At 31.3% G+C, this 18541-nt stretch overlaps 2 protein-coding genes across 3 annotated transcripts; both read right to left on the bottom strand.

Annotated features, from left to right (window-relative positions):
• Positions 1 to 1686: 1686 nt before the first annotated feature.
• On the bottom strand, positions 1687 to 9629 carry LOC126774453 (putative sodium-coupled neutral amino acid transporter 10). Of its 2 annotated transcripts, none has more exons than XM_050496001.1 (10): positions 9418 to 9629; positions 9139 to 9256; positions 8281 to 8437; positions 7808 to 7931; positions 7307 to 7428; positions 6626 to 6774; positions 5032 to 5168; positions 4372 to 4611; positions 4134 to 4299; positions 1687 to 3609 (listed from the first exon to the last, which is right to left on the bottom strand). In XM_050496001.1, the coding sequence occupies exons 1-10, from the start codon at positions 9499 to 9501 to the stop codon at positions 2222 to 2224; spliced, it is 2685 nt and encodes an 894-aa protein (XP_050351958.1). In that variant the 5' UTR covers positions 9502 to 9629; the 3' UTR covers positions 1687 to 2221. The 2 variants fall into 2 exon arrangements, with proteins under 2 accessions (XP_050351958.1, XP_050351959.1); XM_050496002.1 differs by having other exon boundaries at positions 4372 to 4608.
• Positions 9630 to 11738: 2109 nt separating this feature from the next.
• On the bottom strand, positions 11739 to 18123 carry LOC126774461 (zinc finger protein 25-like). The gene is made up of 2 exons (XM_050496015.1): positions 15918 to 18123; positions 11739 to 14950 (listed from the first exon to the last, which is right to left on the bottom strand). Exons 1-2 carry the CDS (start codon positions 17590 to 17592, stop codon positions 14730 to 14732), a joined length of 1896 nt encoding a protein of 631 aa, XP_050351972.1. The 5' UTR covers positions 17593 to 18123; the 3' UTR covers positions 11739 to 14729.
• Between the last annotated feature and the right edge of the window lie 418 nt (positions 18124 to 18541).

Here is an 18541-nt window from a genome sequence, read left to right as displayed (position 1 = left end):
AAGATGAGCTTTATTTAAAATATAAAAAATAACGGCGAAAATAGTTTTACGATATCTGCAAAAATGATTTTTTTACAATTTTTTAAAGTTACGAGTTCCTAAATTCTTTTCTGGAACGACCGATCGACGCGTGACGTCACATCGCCCGACGTCGCTCGCTCGCTCATACTAATTAAAATAATTTCGCCCGTATTTTCGCGTTATCTTGATTTTATTTATATTTCGATTAGTGTAAATAAAACTTTCACAAATTTATTATACAGTACCATAGCATACTAATCTAACAAATAGAACTCAGGAAAATTACTTTTTTAATATATATTATCAACAAAAACAAGTAGATATTTTTGTGATGAGCATTTTAATGTAAGTTTTTAGTTTGAGGATCAAACATTTAATTTTTACAGGCTAGTTAAAGGTATTCGTTTAATATAAACATAATTCAGAATTTCAGAGTGTTCGTAATACAGCCTTGATACGTTGAATACCGATAGTTTTGTCATAAGAGTTTGTATCGATGAAAAATGCATTTCAACGATAAACTTACGTTTATTGTTAATCTTGAAGATGATTTGTGAACAACGCCGTATCGCCAATGGTATAAGTTGAAAAATCCTTAATGACTGCGACCCATTGAATTTTTACCATATTAGGTTTCTTTGAAAGTCAAATACGTAGTCTAATATAGTACGTATGATACAAATGAAATCAAATAATTTTTCATTCAAATAGGCTTATAAGGGCACTTTTGAATCGCCATGTTACAGCAATGAATTATACGTAAAGCTACCACCGATGTACTTCTAGTTTACCAGACCGATGGGCTGAAGTAGTTGAGTCCACGAGGCTACCTCTTGGACTTAACTACAAGAAATTAAGAAGGACATAGAAAAAGCATTTGATTGGATATGGCATAAAGCATTTCTATGGGCTTCCCAGGAAATAATGCAACTGGGTCACCAGTTTTACCAGATCGGACCATCAAGGACGTTGTCGACGGTGCAATCTGACTTAAAATTCGTCAATTCTAGTGTTCCACAAGGATGCGTGTATCATCTAATCTGCGTCTTCTGCATATTAATGACGTGTGCAAATTAACAACATTCAATGTTGGTAGACGACAGCACTGTAGACGCCTTATACAAAAATCGTCATTTTTATCACTGACTAACCTATAGATCAAAACTCCAACCCAGTTCCAGATGACTTGGAAAGTTCAAATTTGGCATCCAGATTGGTAGTTTTGTGTGAATACAAAGGAATAAATCAGAAACTAGTAAATTTTTAACATTTTATTATTTAATTAAATTTTTCAATTAATTGATTCTATTAGGAACACTTACTTATAGTGCCTGTAATGTAAGGATTAACGATCAAAATTGATGACAGCCAGTGGATATTAAGTCTTCGCATGAATATATAACGAGTGGAATACCACCCTAAATTTTTTTTAATAAAAATAACTAAGGGTATAGTCGACTTTCGTATTTATTAGGTTGACTTGACTAGTTTTCATATAAGAATTATATAACTTTGCCTTTGCAAGTTCTAAAGCTGTAAGTTCTTATTTCATTCTTTCGAAAATTGGATTTGGTGGTAGAAACTAGCCATCGAACAAAAGGCTCGTCCATGACTGTTTTAGTAGGTACTTAATAATAATTCGTAAATGAGAAGAAAAACAAAAAATCAAAGGTAGCACGTTATTTATTTAGTTACTTTACATAAATAAATAAAAATATTCAATAATATATGTATGTATGTAATAATATATATATATGTTGTTTTATTTAGAAATACTTTTAAATTAACATCGTAAAATAAAAGTAACCAAGAAGTTACTAATCAAAATTTTTGCATTATAAATATTTTCAATTGGCCAAAAATATTTTTTTGTATAATTTCAATCAAAGCACTTAAAATCTCTAAAGTAACGTTTAACTTACTTTTACTTGAGATCACAGACAATAATTTATTTTATTTTATTTATAATCTTAATACTATTTAACGAATAAATAAATGCTATATTCTTGTTGATTTAATATAAACGCATATCAATCAATATTAATGCTAACAATAAATATATGAAGAATTTACATGTCATAATTACTTATAAAAATAATATCGTGCTGTTTTTGGAATTGGTAGAATTATTTTGTTGCAAATTACATACAGCATTCTAAATTTTTTTTACAAACAATTTATTACAAATTATATATATATACTATCTCTTTTTATCTTGTATACTTTTAAGGGATCTCATGTGATGTAACGCTATCCGTTGTAAAGGCAAGCCATCTGCTAAAGCCGGTTGACCAACGTCAATATTCTTCAAAGTTTTGCTCTCTAACACTTTATTTGGAGAATTTACACCATCACATATTTCTCTGTCCTCTGGCTTAAGTGTCGTTTTTTCGGTGCAATCGATTATTTCTCTCTTTTTCCTTGGAATTATATGTTGACCATTCGCAATGTTACTGAGGATATCGTCCTTATATTTAAGAGCACCAATGTTTTGAGCTGAATTATGCTTATTATGAGTATCCTTTAATTTCCCCTTTTCACTCAGGACTATCGGTAAAGGCACGTTTTGGACGTTTTTTACATTTGTTTTATCTTTCTGTATATCCTCACCTTGTTTATAAGATTGCGGTTCATCAGGTAGGTGTGAATGTTCCTTTAGTGTCTCGTTATATTGTTTAATTACTTTCTCGTTGATAATAGATTGTTTATCAGCTGAATTCATATCAATGTTGTTGTTGTTTGATGGTGCTATGTGTTGATTGTCATCATTAGATTTTTGTTGAACTTCTGGCTTTATACTTTCCTGTTTATCAATATTATTTGTTTTAGCATTAGAGTCTTTTAATGTTTTTTTCTCGTCTAAAACTGGCTTATCATTATCGTTCTTATTCTTGGCTTCATCTATTTGTTTGATAGCATCTAACGTTTCCTCGGCTTTCTTGGCTATTTTATTGACTGCTTCATGTGCTATTTTCTGTATAGCATTGTCTTGAATTGCATCTTCTAAGAGTGCAGGTTTGTCTGTAACTCCACTCAAGCTTTTTATTGCTACATCGGCAATTTTCTGAATACTTTCAACGGCTATTTTCTTTGCTTCATTATTATCCACCTCCTTTTTATTTTTCTCCAATTCTTTTTTCGTTTTTAAAATTTCATCCAAGATCTCCTTTTGTTCTTTAATTAATTCTTTTTGTTCTTCTCCGTGTTGCTTAATTGTTTCAATAAGCTCCTGTTGTTTCATCATAGCAATCTTCTCTTGGTTTGCTTGAGGTTTTTCTTCAATTGATTTTTCATCAGTCCCTTCCTTACCATCGTATGCTTTACCGTTGACTAAATTTTCTTCATTCAAATGCAATCCTACATTTTTTGGATGAGTCGATACCAATTCTTTTACAACATCTTTCTGTTCTTGTAATATTTCGTTAATTAATTTATCCTTATCGAGATTAGCTTCGGGTTTTTTTTCATTTGAATGGGATTCCGGTGGTACAGGGTTCGGAGGTTGCACTTCAGAGTCTTTAATCACTTTACTATTTAATAAGTCTTGTGGCAAAGGATGATTTTCTAAACGAGGTTTGGCCATTACGCCTGAAATTAAACATATATTTCTGGATTTAGACTACAATTATTTAAAATTCAGTTTAATTTTTTAAACTGAATTTTAAAAAAAGCCGAGATGGCCCAGTGGTAAGAACGCGTGAATCTTAACCGATGATCGTGGGTTCAAACCCGGGCAAGCACCACTGAATTTTCATGTGCTTAATTTGTGATTATAATTCATCTCGTGCTTTACGGTGAAGGAAAACATCGTGAGGAAACCTGCATGTGTCTAATTTCACTGAAATTCTGCCACATGTGTATTCCATCAACCCGCATTGGAGCAGCGTGGTGGAATAAGCTCCAAACCTTCTCCTCAAAATGAGGAGAGGAGGCCTTTAGCCCAGCAGTGGGACATTCACAGGCTGTTTCGGTTTCGGTTATTTAAAATTATTATAAGAATTGTGATAATCGCAACTGAGATTACTAGACAAAATGGGTCTAATAATGAAACAAAGTTTTTATCCTAAGCAATGCGAAATATATTTTGTAAAATAATTCATACAAAATCTTACCGTCTCCATCGGCTTTCTCCATTTTATCAAAGAAGTCTTCGACAATTTTGTCGATGCGCTCCTGAGTGATGTACCTCTCATCGTACTTGTCTCGCGAGTTCTCCGCCGCCTGGAGGTTGGCGTACGTCCCCAGCACCAGGATGATCAGGCCGAGGACTACGATAAACTGGAAAGATGCAGGAAAATTGTCAGTGACGTATGTACCTGGGATGTATCATCACGCACGAGCGCGGCGCACCTTGGCGAGCGCCCTCTCGCCGGAGTGCCCGCGCGTGGCGCGCAGCAGCGCGGCGGCGGGCAGCACGACGCACACCAGCACGCCGGCCGTGGCGCCCGCCAGCCCCAGCACGAGCTCCACGGTGGGCAGCACCAGCGACACGAGCAGCGCCAGCGACACGATGCCCAGCGTCAGCGCGCGGAAGGCGCGCTCGGGGATCGCCGACGTCAGCATCGACTCGTGGTGCGCGGGCTGCGACTGCTGCCCGAGGGTGACGTTACTTTTTATTTCATTATTTTTATTTTCTTCATGTAGGCTGAGGCATAACACCGTGCAGCGAAATCTTCAGAATGGCAGATGATTACTTTATATTATCATGTTTTTAGTATCTTAAAATCTTATTACGATAAATACGCATCTCAAATGAATAACTGATAGTCTTAATAGATAATAATTAATTGACTTAACAGTCTCCCAATTCATGTATTAGATAATTCTCCATTATTTCATACGCAAGTCTTTAAAACTATTTGTACAAACAATTTCAATAAATCAATTTAAATTTAACCCATTAATTTTGACTTCACAAAACCATTATTTTACATTATATCATTATATTTAACATATCCGTGCTACAAAGGACCAATAAACAAAAACATCGTAACCAATATATATACTCACCCTCCTATACAGGAATGAGTACAGACTCGCGCGACACGGGAAGATAACGAGCGGGAAACTGAAGGCCAGCGACATCACGAAGCCAAGCTTGATGACGTCACTCGCCATTGTAGGACTTAAGCTCATTAACACATTACCTATTAACAGATTTAAATTTTTTTAATTACTTTTGACACAAAATAAATTAATCATTGAATTGATATTATAAATATTATTTAAAATGAAGAGTGAACCTTCCACAGAATAAAAATCACATTTTATAAGCAAAAACTTAATATACTATAGAGTTTTTATATTTTATGAATGAAAATTGTATATTTTGTTATTGTACATTGTGTACACCTTCGACCTTGTGCCACATTACCATAAAACAAAGGAAAGTTGAACAAATACATTATTAGTGTAAACGGTCTGTTTGCGTAACGTCAGTTAGTGACAATTAGCATCACATAAGTGCCGTTGTAGACAACTTGAGTCATTTAAACACATATATATATTTGAATGATACTTGCATCATTATACCTTCTCAAAAAAGGGAGAGGCCTTAGCCCAGCAGTGGGACATTCACAAGCTGTTACTGTACTGTAATGTATCATTGTGTATAAAATGTCTAATCTTGCTCGTTGTAAGCAATTAAATTATTTTAAAACATTGTATGGCCAAGTTGATTGTTTGCAACGCCAATGAAACTTGACATAGAGATGATAGGAAAATGCAAGCATGTCTTGTTTTCAAAATTAAATACTTCACTAGTTACTAACTAACTAAAAATTATTAAGTATTGTACTAACTTTACTGGTGGTAGGGCTTTGTGCAAGCTCGTCTGGGTAGGTACCACCCACTCATCAGATATTCTACCGCAAAACAGCAATACTTGATATTGTTGTGTTCCGGTTTGAAGGGTGAGTGAGCCAGTGTAATTACAGGCACAAGGGACATAAAATCTTAGTTCCCAAGGTTGGTGGCGCATTGGATATGTAAGCGATGGTTGACATTTCTTACAATGCCAATGTCTAAGAGCGTTGGTGACCACTTACCATCAGGTGGCCCATATGCTCGTCCGCCATCCTATTCTATAAACACCGTTACAAATTTCGAAGCTAGTTTTATAGCCATTGGGGTCATAACATTCCGTGATTGGTGGTGTATTGTCGGTATAACAAGCGATTGGTACTTCTAAAAGGGTGGTGGAACTTAAATAATTAAAAAATAAGTTATGGTATATGTGACAGTATTTATATTCTAAAATTAAAGTAATTCATGAAAAATGCAAACGACCCCGAAATAATAATGAATCAAAGAAGGAATTTGTCGTGAGCTTCCATTTAAAATCAAGAAATAATATGATTTTGTATCATTATTAACATTTAAGTTGAGCTCGCGGGTTCCAGCCCGGCAAGCATTACTGGAAAAGCTGGTGAAGGAAAACATCGTGAAGAAACCTACATGTGTATAATTTCACTGAAATTCTGCCAGATGTGTATCCACGAACCCACATTGGAGCAGCATTGAAGAAGCTCCAAGCCTCTCCTCAAATGGCAGAGGATACCTTAGGCCAGCAGTGGGACATAAACCGGCTGCTTATAACATTTACCAGATATTTCTTGAGCACCAAAAGCGATGTACCCAAATATGCCCAGAGTACAGTACACGCCTGCGCAGATGTTAATAGCGTTCTTCGTCACCAAGCAACTCTTCTCCAAGGAGAGAGATGGCATCGAATCAAAGATTTCGAATAATTGTCTGAAATTAATTTAAATTTAATTAAAACACATTAAAATAAACAATTTAATTAAAATACAAATTTATAATTGTTTATAATTTCATTCTTTCAATAGTTTAGTCTATGGTCTAATATTTGTAACATTAACTAGCTCAATAGACTCATAGACAAATACAAGATATGCACCTTTTCTTCTTTCATTTATTATAAATTATTTCTATGAAGTTGTATCAGCATTATGATTATATATATGATATTGAGTTTGTTTACAGCACAAGTGAATCACAAATTATCTTTTTTAATTTTGTTAAGCTCGAGTTATCACAAGAATTGGCTAATTGTTTTAGTACAATGCAATCATTTCTCAGTCTGCTTCAATATTTTTTTTTTATTTGAAACTTAAAATCTATCTAATCTCGTTTTCAAATTATTCGAATTGTATTGGAGTGTTAAAAAAATAAAAAATTGTATTGCAACCATAGTCATTCTGCTATTTATGATCGATCAAGACGATGAAATGAAATTGAATTTATAAAAGTTTCTTTTACTCACGTTTGGCAAAACAACGCCATAGAGAATATTGGCACGCATTGTAACACACCAGACGGTTTCCACATCTCTATTCGAGATGTCCAGTCTGCTGTGAAGAGCTGAGTAGTCGCTTCCGCAATAACCTATAAAGAGCACGAAAACATATAAAACATTCAATCAAGTGAACAGTTAAAATAAATAGTTAACTTTTATAAGAATAATTCAGTTGACTTTGAGAGTAAATTAACAGAAAACTAAATACAATATATATATATATATATATATATATATGTTATTGCATGAATTGAAACCAAAGATTAGCTTTTAAATTAGACACGGACACTTGTATATTTAGGCCTTAATTTTGAATTTTTTAAATTTGAAATTTATTACTATGATCTTCTTTTTAAGTGTTAATGATTTTAAGTTAACATTATAATGTGTAAAAAGGTTTTATTAATTTTTTTTTCTATTTACCAAATACTTTTCAATGGAATAAAAGAAAAAAAATTATATGAATACCTTAATAACTAAACAGAAATAGAAGGCAATAGTGGCTGCGCTGACGTTGCTGAGACTGTCCACATTCCTCAACAGGCCAAGAGGTAGCACACACACTAGAGATACTATAACCATTATAGAGGTCCTGGAACAATATATTTGATATCATTATTTTGTTACATTTACACTTTTAAGCTGTGTGTTTCTACTTCTGTTAATTATTATTGGTTTTGCAAAATTCAATGGAAAAGAGTAATTGAGTCTATTGTCTGTATATTGTATTTTTAATGTCAACATTTTTTTTTATTTCAATATAAAAATAATGAAACTTATAATAATAATTATGCCCAACTAGTCTTTGTCTACATGTGGAATTTCTATTTATTAAATTTTATATATTTATTTTTAGAAGTTAATGTATGTCTTAATACCGCTTCTCGAGATCAACAGTCAACACATCAATTAATAATATAAGTCAAATAATTCGAAATCACCTTAATATATCACTCTGGTTTATATTCAACATTTTTGCAATTATCTGTGGTCCCAAATCACCAACTACAACAAAGTAGGCAATGCAAGTTCCCATCAAAAAACCTATAATACCCATTTCAACAGCCATCTTTCCTCCAGGCCCGAATATATGGAATGCTGAAAATAATATTTTTTTAATCTATTAAATTGAAGTACTTAAAATTATGCTATAAATATAAAAATATACCTATAAATAGTATATAATATTATATAGAAATGTACACATTCTTTTTTGCATAATTCCATGTTTATTGGTTATATTCCATGCTTATATTATTATAAATATATAAAGTTAATCTTAGATAAAGAGATTAAGAAAAGGTATTTAAAATACTAAATTTTTGATTAGATTTATTATATAATAGGAAATATTCTCAACTTTATTTGTGTTACTATATTTCATTTACATTTCATATTTTACTCATGAAGCCTATAAGGTCTCGTATGGAGATTAGAGATGAAGAGATTGAAAAGGCCTATTATTCCTCAGGATTCTAGATCCAAATTTCAATTGAGTTATTAGTTAGTCAGTGAGTAAGTATATAAAATTTAGATAGCATTAAATTCACATTTTAAAGTAAAATGGATAATCATAATAAATGTGTGCAAGAAACATTTAAGGCGAATTTTTCAAATTATATCCTTCTTTAAATAAATGGATAAATGAACAAAATTAAGTTTAACATTATTTCTTACACCGAGATTTACAAAAATTATTCATAGTTAAATAAAATTATACAACTATGTTTACCAAATAATCTTTCAAATTCAACTCGGAGAAGATATTTTTAAACTTATAACTAAAAATATGCACTTACCAAGAAATTCATAGCTTCTTCTTCTAGTAATAATGGCAGATTTTAACAGGAAATAACAACAAACTCTTGACACTAAGCCCATTGACAATAATATTAATGTAGCTAGCAAAACTCCACACTAAAGCAAAAAAATAATTTTTTTTTTAATTTTAGGTATTACAGTTAATCGCTAATGGCAGTTTTTGTATTAATTTAAAGGAATATATTTGTAATTATACGTAATTACTGCTAAGCGATTTTATTTGCATTTAAACATAGTTTAATAACTATAAAACTTACTTGTTGAAAACAGAAAGGCATTGCTAATATACCAACTCCTATAATACTGTTTGCGAGAGTAATAGATTGGCCCGTTGTACCCATGTCTTCAACTATATTCTAAATTACTTCTAAAAAATTTTTCCAAAAATTGATACGTCTACAAATTATCGTCCTAAGCATGACGGTATTGTTATGACAATTTTTTCAATGGCGTTTTTCTGTTTTGTTCGGCAAATGTCACGCTTGACGTGTTACTTTAGTACTTTTTTATTCAAAATTTTTATGGCATGAAGTTTTATGGTTTTACTTTATTTACATAAACATAATGATTATGTGCAAAATGTTTTTTAAATATTAATGACAGATTTTTTACTCAATTTGATGTTGTCTCTACATTTTATATTTAAAATATAAGCTTTCTGTCCAAACCAAGACTATACGGATAAAATAAGGATTGTATCCAGACATTTTTTACCAATATATATAAGCTAAATAATTAAACTAAATAATTATGTACAGCATTCATTAACCGATCTTTTTGCCCGTACTTTATTAAAGTATTGGACTGTTGGAGGTACGACACATCACGTTTTACACACGTTTATTTAAATATCTCATAAGATTTCTTAAACTACCGGTTTGAATGTATTTGCATAATACATTACTACATTTTTTTATTTGTTTTTTTCAGCTTATTACCGTCCACTGCTGGACGAAAGTCTCCCCCATAGAACGTCAACCACCCCGATCTTAGGCCGCCCGATTATTACTACATTGATTAGGATTAATACTATATGACAATTAAACTAAATAATTATGTACAGTTGTAGTTATTTTTTACTCATAGTAATGTTGTAATGTACTGTGCATTATCTTTCTTTTTTAGACGCTGGAAAAACGCATTACACCTTTCCCCCATAGGAACAATGTGTGTGGGGTTCGCCGCCACGATATACCCACTAAAAAACCAGCGGTACCCTTTCTTAACGAGGACCAACACGAGATCACTTGCGCATGCTACCGTGACGCTGACTTCGTTTTTTTTTTTCTTTTTTAGACCACCCTTGACTGACTTATTGTAGAAACTTTGGAAATCTTCAAATCATTTAAAAAAATCTTGTTATAGTTTATGCATCGTTCGTTTCAAAACTATACACTTCAGAAACTATACACTAAAATAATATGGAAGTCACATATCAACGTATATGTCCATAACCATGTCAGGTATAAAAAAAATCAAAACTTACCTCTTTATCTAATACCTAAGACCTATATGAAGAAATAATAATAAAGTCAAAATAATCTCGAATATACATACGAATGTTTCCAAGTATAATAGTATATAGCGAGGCGAACCACGAGCTCTGCGTCATGTCATTACTACATAGTAGAATATATAAACCTACCCATACTAGAATATATATAATAAATGCCAACAAAAGTCATAATTTAGCCTAGTCATATAAATAAATGTTTATTGGCCTCCTGATCGATTTCGGCCCCGGCGGTTATTTTCCAGGGACTAGCCAAATACGTGAAACAAAAACAAACCCACTCTCATAATCCGATGAGACAGCAAATCTGTCACGACCGGATTTGATTTTATTCGGAGTCCATGCCTTTATATGGTAACGATTAGATCGTTATCGTCCACTCACCTTTTTTTAACGCTGGAAAAACGCGTTACGCGTTTCCCCCACGGAAACAGTGGGGGGATATGCGGGACTCGCCGCTGTCCAAGGCGCTGAGTGCGCCCCGAACATCGGAATATCTACTAAAAAACCAGCGGTACCCTTTCCGTCTTAACGTGGAATGCCACGGGATCGCTTTTTGCATGCTACCGTGAGCGTTTTCGCACGGGGCAAAAAAGAAAAGGCGTGACATTAGAGCCATGGATGCGTAAGTTTTACTGGTGGTAGAGCTCTGTGCAAGCTCATCTGGGTAGGTACCACCTACTCATCAGATATTTTACCGCAAAACAGCAGTACTTGGTATTGTTGTGTTCCGGTTTGAAGGGTGAGTGAGCCAGTGTAATTACAGGCACATCCAAGGTTGGTGGCGCATGAGTGATGTAAGCGATGGTTAACATTTCTTACAATGCCAATGTCTATGAGTAAAACAATCTAAAACATTGTTTTATATAATAAATGAAAATCTACAAGCAGTTTCAACATAATGCGTTTATAAATCAATTAAAAGGAAAATTCATTGCTCTGTTAAGTTGGCCTGACCTGGGATATGAAGCCAGGATTCGCGGCCTTATTAACTAGAAACAAGACCAATGAGGCATACAAAACGTTATAACTAATTTTAAGTAAATAATAAAACACACGTTGCATTACATTTATATTTATTTTAGTACTTGGTGTTTTCTTTGGTAAATCAGCCGGCATTTTAAAAATACTGGATATACAATATTGTCATAACAATAATGACTTTTTGTATGCTAACGAAATAAATAAAAGTACACGACATAACAACGCCAAAGCCTAATTCTGAAAAATCCATAGATAACGCCTAAATATTTCTTTGGCTCCACACTTTGTAAACCGATTAACAAAAATATTGGCAAGAAAGAAATTACCTCATAACGTATTGTACCATAAACATAATTAATGCCAGTAGCGGCGTTAGGTACAGGCGACCCGGGGGCCACGGCCAAAGAGGCCAAAGGGGTGTCTGATCAACAATTTAGTTCCTTAATAAAACTTTAAGCCGGTACAAGACATTTTTATCGCTAATTTCTCTATTTGTTAAACTCTTTTCAACTACTTATTTCTTTAAAAAAATATATATCGTCCGAGCCGCCATTATCATCTAGCCAGTTCTGATAGATGTTATTAAGCTTATGATTATTCTTGTCACGATACTGACATTTAAACATTGCAAATATATAATCTTTGCATACATAATATCTTATGCTTATTAACTTAAATACAGTTTTAAATTACATCGTATTGTTAAATTAATTAATAATTAGGTGTTATAATTAAATTGAATGTGTATCAAATGCCAATTCGTATGCTAAATAATAAAAAAGAATTCTTGATAAATTACATGTTTTACTTATTAGGATTCGAACAATTTCATGAAATCCCTAAGATTATATTTAAGAGTAGTTTACTGCGATTAAGATAGGATTGAATAATAACTACATATTAGGCAATATTAGGTAAATACGTACGTCTAAAGTTTCTCTAGCTATCAACTTATTTATGTAACAAAGATTTTATCGCCGTTAAGCGTTTATTTCGATTCCCGACCAATATTTAATGAATGAATACGAAATAAATAATTAATTAAAATAAAGAGTAAAGACGCTTAGCCACAAAAGCTCGGATATGCTACGTATGTGAACTGATCTGAATCTGAATCGGCAATCTAAGTTTTATCATAATATTTCACCGATTGTGGGACACACAATATTATTATAATGCTTGGGCTGCGCGTGGCTTTTAGACTGAGTGCATTTAACCCACAATTAAAACAATGATATGTAATATAACTGCTCTTACAAATTAAAATAATATTTTTTATAACAAATTTATAATTAACACTTATGAATGAATTTTCAATTAATATAAAAAAAAATAAAAAAAAAAAAAAAACAATTTTCCTATCAGTGGTTTTAAAGAAAACGCTCAACGGCATCTTTGATACTTAATTGTATGATTTAATATGTCATCCAATAACGTCATAGGATCGAAAACAATTAAACGAAAGAAAATTAAGTGTCTTACCTTGTTTAAGATCTTTGTGTTGTTTAATGTTTATAGAGAAAGATACATATAATTAATTATAATATATATATATATACATAAAAATAATATAAACATTTAATTAATAAATGTTTGTCAATATCTAATACAAAAAAAGGGCAATAGGATAACATATAGAAGTTGCAACTATTTGTATGTAAGCTATTGCATATTTATATCAATAATTATTGGTACCTACTTTAATAATTTATTATATATATAATTTATTATTAAAGTAGGTACCAATAATTATTGATAAGACCTATCGTGACAATTAGTATTCTATTAAAAATATAAAGTAGCCCATACACCATTGCCTTAACACACATGCATACATTGATATGCCAACAGATATCCTACTCAAATTAAATCTAGGTCCTTCAGTCCATTTCAATATTTTTTAAGCCATTCAATGAGAAAATAAATTAAAAATAATATAAATAAAATGGTGAATAGAAATATTATTATAATTTAAATTAGTTCAATTATCTGCATCTCATTTTATTGAAATGAAATGTAGTACCTTTTTATTATTTTAAAATAAACAAGGAATGGCACTGGTACAAAAATAAAACTAAAACAAAAAACAATCATCATATTTTAACATAAACATTTAGTATTATTATCAAATAAAATTTTCAATATTAAACATATTTTTTACCTAAAAATATATTAAACATGCAATCACAACAAATAATGGCACAAACATCCTAAAATTTTTAAATTAAAAATATTTTTTTTAATCTGTATAATTATTCCTGACTTCCATTTTCAAATATTTAGTTAATACCTTACTCCGCGGTCTGAGACGCAAAATAAGAAGGAGAGAATAAGATATTATGATAGAATAAAATATTCAGGTGGGTAAATAAACTGTGAAATAATTGAATATGGTATGGGATAATTTTTTATTACCAAATCTATAATTGATATAGTAAACAAAATATTAGTAAATGAAAGTCAAATTAGTTTATCTTAATTAAATAAAATTAAAATGCAATAAATTATGAGCTTTGGAATAATCACTTTTTGTTTAAAATGGCAAGTCTTATTTTTAAACATTATCTTTAACCAAAATTCTAAAAATGTTATTACACTTACATACTTTTCATGCTTTAAAACACTTAATAAAAATATTTTGGATAGACTTCGAAAATGTAAGCTTTCATGCATCATTATTTCATGAATTTTTTGGATGGAATTAGTAAGTCAGTAAGACTTTATTATTGTGAATTACAATCAGCCAATTATAATAGCCCAGCTATTTCAAAACTATTGTCTATCAATTATAAAATGCCTATAACTATTTCGTATGCAAATTCTACAGATAAAACATACAAAATTTCCGCTTATTTATCAATACAAATATAAAATTCTTAATGTAATGTGATGTATACTGGTGCAAAATAAATAGGTGATTGGACACAATTACTTTATATAATTATATATCATATATAACATGTAAATGTTATAAAATCATCAACATCCACTTATTTTACAGCATATTATGTATATTATAATATTGAATAAATATGATATTTCAAAATTGAATCTACCTCAATTTATTGTTACCTATTTCTTTTCGTTAGTAAGGAGTTCCAATATATCTTCCATACTTTTGTTCTCTTTCCGAAACTTCACCATTTGCTCCTTTGGTACTGTTCCATTTAATAGTGTCTCAATATTAGTTTTTAGACGTTTTAATGGAGCTAGAGATTCATCTTTGCATGGAGTGTGACCCATAGCTTCAAGAGATTCCACTAATAAATCGTCTATCAAACGTTTGTTGAAACCTGTTATGAAAAAAATATATTAAAAAATAAATAGAACTCAACAATTGTTAGTGTTTATCTACAATTATAAATAATATTTACATATTTTTTTTAATAATATTTATATTGTATAGCGCTATAATATACATATATATATTATAACCAAGAGAGAAAAATATTATACATAAACAGGTAAATAATAACATAAAAATTAAGAATAACATTGCAAAATGCATAAAAACTTAAATTTTATCTTCAGCCAACCATCACCTAGAAATCCCTTGACTCAAAATATTTCCTTAAATCCAAGCTAGTATGTAACTTAGGAATTGGCCTATGTCCTTTGAACATGACATCGCATTCAAGCCCATCACCAACCAGCACCAAAAATTATAAACAATGATAAATGAACTCACTCGTTGACATATTACCCAATATCAGGATCCGGCGACTCGTTTGACTTGTAATACAAAGATATAAATTTTCACTAAAATAAAATCAATGTCGGTAATTCTAACCAATTAATTATAAGACATGTCGTCGAAAATCGACGCATTACTTCACAAAAGCATCCCATCAGCACACAAAACCAATCGCACGACAATTCACAACCCATGAGGAAAATCAGCGGTGACCAATGTTTAAATGTATCTGTATTTGAATGAGTTTAAAACATTGGTAATTCAATGACAGTGCATAAAATATCACATATAACATTGTTAAAGTGTCGCGAGGTCAATGAACAGTATGACAGTGTCCCGTTGATGTCTATTACATAGGTTTTTGTTTTTTAAAAATGTTTAAATAACAAACATTAATACAATTTTTTTTATTAATATGGTAAATGTAATGAGTGTTTTGTGGGTACTTCCAAAACACTCATATTATGGGGGCGCACACACAGGAAGCAATATAGTTCACACCAGAAAAAACAGTAAAAATGAGTGCATTTTTTGTGTGAAAAATATTAAACAAAAATATTACGCACCTAAGTATTTTAGTTTCTCTTTAGTAGCAATCATAGTCAGAAGAAGAGCTAATAGGAATCTCATACGAGATAAGCTCATCACTGATTCCACAACTTCTTCCTCTTCTATTTGTACTGATGCCTGAATTTTTTCTTCAAATGATAATTCCCTTTCACCAAATTTGCAATTTTTAGTGTGATTTTCAAGTTCAATTTTTAGCTTAAAGAACTGCTTACATTTTTTGCATCTGTAAGGATTTTCTTTGCCATGAATTTTCCGCATATGAGCTTTCATGTGAGGTAATTGTGAAAAAGACAAGGGGCACATTGCACAATCAAAAGGCTTCTCACCTGTGTGCCTCCGAATGTGTAACATGAGGGCATTGGAATGAGAGAATGGTCTATTACAAATCCTGCAAGGATATGGACGTGCTCCTGAATGGGATCTTCGATGTACAGTTAGTTGAGTAGATTGAGTAAAACATTGTCCACAATCTGGACATTTATGGGGACGTTTCTTCTCATGAGTGCGCATGTGCTCTGACAAATGACCTTTGAGGAACTTCTTGCATATAGTACATTGAATTCTTAAGCCAGCATGACAAATTTGAACATGACGCCTCATAGAATTCATTCGCAGAAATTCTTTACCACAATGCTGACAAATAAAATCTTTAACTCTTAAATGTGTTTTAAAATGCATTGATAATTTGTTTCTGCAATCATAGCTCTGTTCACATATAATGCAATCATAACGTCCACTAACTAAATGTTTTTTTTCATGATTAACTAAATCATTCTGGTGGGAAAACTTTTCTTTGCAATAGATACATTTAAACATGGTTTCTAGGCTGGTATGGCTTGCCAAGTGAACAGCTAAATTTTCTTTTAATAAAAATGGCTTATCACAAACATTGCACATATAGTGTTGCTCCCAATTGGGATGCTGCCTTGTTATATGAGCAGACAAATATAATTGTTTGTGAAAGACCTTCTTACACTGCTTACAAGGATATGTCTTGAAGTGAAGATGTAAATACATATGCCTCCTTATTGATGATTTAGTATCAAATTGTTTATGGCAGTAATCACATTCAAAAATTCCTTTTTTAGGCTTTCTTCTGTTAATGTATTTTTTCTTTTGCTTTTTAGCTAAATTGTTGCTTTTTTTGGGTTTACTTTTTTTTAAATCACTATGTTTATCATCAGATTTTTTTTCCAAAATCTTTTTAGTTATGGAATCTTTTGTTGTTGAGTTTTTTTCATTGTCATTTTGATTGTTTACAATTAAGTTGTTATTGTTCAAGCTATTTTTTTGTTTTACATTTGATTGTTTTTCTTTATTGTCATCAATCAACAGTTCACTTTTTAATATATTATTACAAATTCTTAAATTATCTTTGTTGTTATGTCTAATACGTCCATTCTTCGTCAACAATGAATCCTTTGACAGTTGAATTTCTCTTCTAAGTTTTGAATCCCTTATAAGCACTGAGTCAATTAATTTATTTTTTATTAAACTGTCTTCAGGATAGTTTATTTTATCATTAGATTTTTTAGCACTTTTGATAGCCGATCGTGTCTTGTCATTGTTATTACCTGTTAATATTTTTTTCAGTTTACCAATTTTACCACCCCCTTTAATTCGGTTTGAAGTAGGTTTTGGTGAGCTGACTCTATTTTTTACATTAGCCATGATGAAAACTAATATATGTTATCACCCATTAGTAAGCTTGTTTTTTTACCTGATAACTGTAATAATTTGTAGCAGAAAGCGAAAGAACCACCACCAGCGGAGAGTAGACCAAAATTAGTGATATGTACGTCTTTTAATTGTGATATTACAAGTGACGTGCTCTGTCTTAGTACTTACATGCACTGTTTTGTTACTTCAATAATCACCTCTAACTAAACCGATCGGTTACGTGCATTGATAACGATATTTTAATGTGTGAAGGACGAAGCTTCTGCCTTTTGTCTCAAACCAATAAGACAATTACCTTGTGCGATCTTCTAACAATGAACTAACGATCAATAATATAAATAACCTTTTAGTATTACAAAACTTTTATGTGGGCATTGTTTATGTTTTATCAACGCTTAAATTATTTTATTTTTATAACATAAATGTACAAATTTCACTGAAGTTAAACACTATTTTCATGAATTTCATTCCTTTACTGAGTGAAAGAGACAAGGTGTCAAAATTGTGACGAATGCTACCGAATACCGACGTCCGACACAAAATACTCACGTATAGTAGTGACATCTAGTAAAAGATTTGATTTCAAACAGCTTTTAAAACCAAATCTAAGCAATTGTGATGATTGTTTTTATATATTTCACATAGAAAATAATTATTTCCCCAAATAAAACAAAACTGATTATAAACACAATTTAAAGAACTTATATATTTGTATGAAAATTAATACAAAATTCTACCAATAGGCGTCCAGATCGTTACGTTCTCATTGGTAGAAAATTATTTTTGTACGCTTCTTTTCAATGTAGCTATATTTGTTAAGTTTACTTATACAATAAAATACTTTATCCAAGTTATCTCTGTTTACACCGTTATCACGTGCTTAATAATTACTTGTTCTACGTACTACAGATACTACGAAACTAGATATAAATTAAATGCT

This window comes from Nymphalis io, chromosome 16, assembly GCF_905147045.1.
Source record: "Nymphalis io chromosome 16, ilAglIoxx1.1, whole genome shotgun sequence".
NCBI lineage: Eukaryota > Metazoa > Arthropoda > Insecta > Lepidoptera > Nymphalidae > Nymphalis > Nymphalis io.
This window is presented reverse-complemented; position numbering and strand designations above follow the sequence as displayed.

Excerpts from the sequence above, each read along its gene's own strand:
- LOC126774461 (XM_050496015.1), bottom strand. The coding sequence starts at position 17,592 with ATGGCTAATGTAAAAAATAGAGTCAGCTCACCAAAACCTACTTCAAAC. Across the intron at positions 14,951-15,917 it reads AGAGAAACTAAAATACTTAG|GTTTCAACAAACGTTTGATA; the intron begins GTGCGTAATATT and ends TTTTCATAACAG.
- LOC126774453 (XM_050496001.1), bottom strand. The coding sequence starts at position 9,501 with ATGGGTACAACGGGCCAATCTATTACTCTCGCAAACAGTATTATAGGA. Across the intron at positions 8,438-9,138 it reads AAGAAGCTATGAATTTCTTG|CATTCCATATATTCGGGCCT; the intron begins GTAAGTGCATAT and ends TATTATTTTCAG. Across the intron at positions 5,169-6,625 it reads TGGTGCTCAAGAAATATCTG|GTAATGTGTTAATGAGCTTA; the intron begins GTAAATGTTATA and ends ATCTGTTAATAG.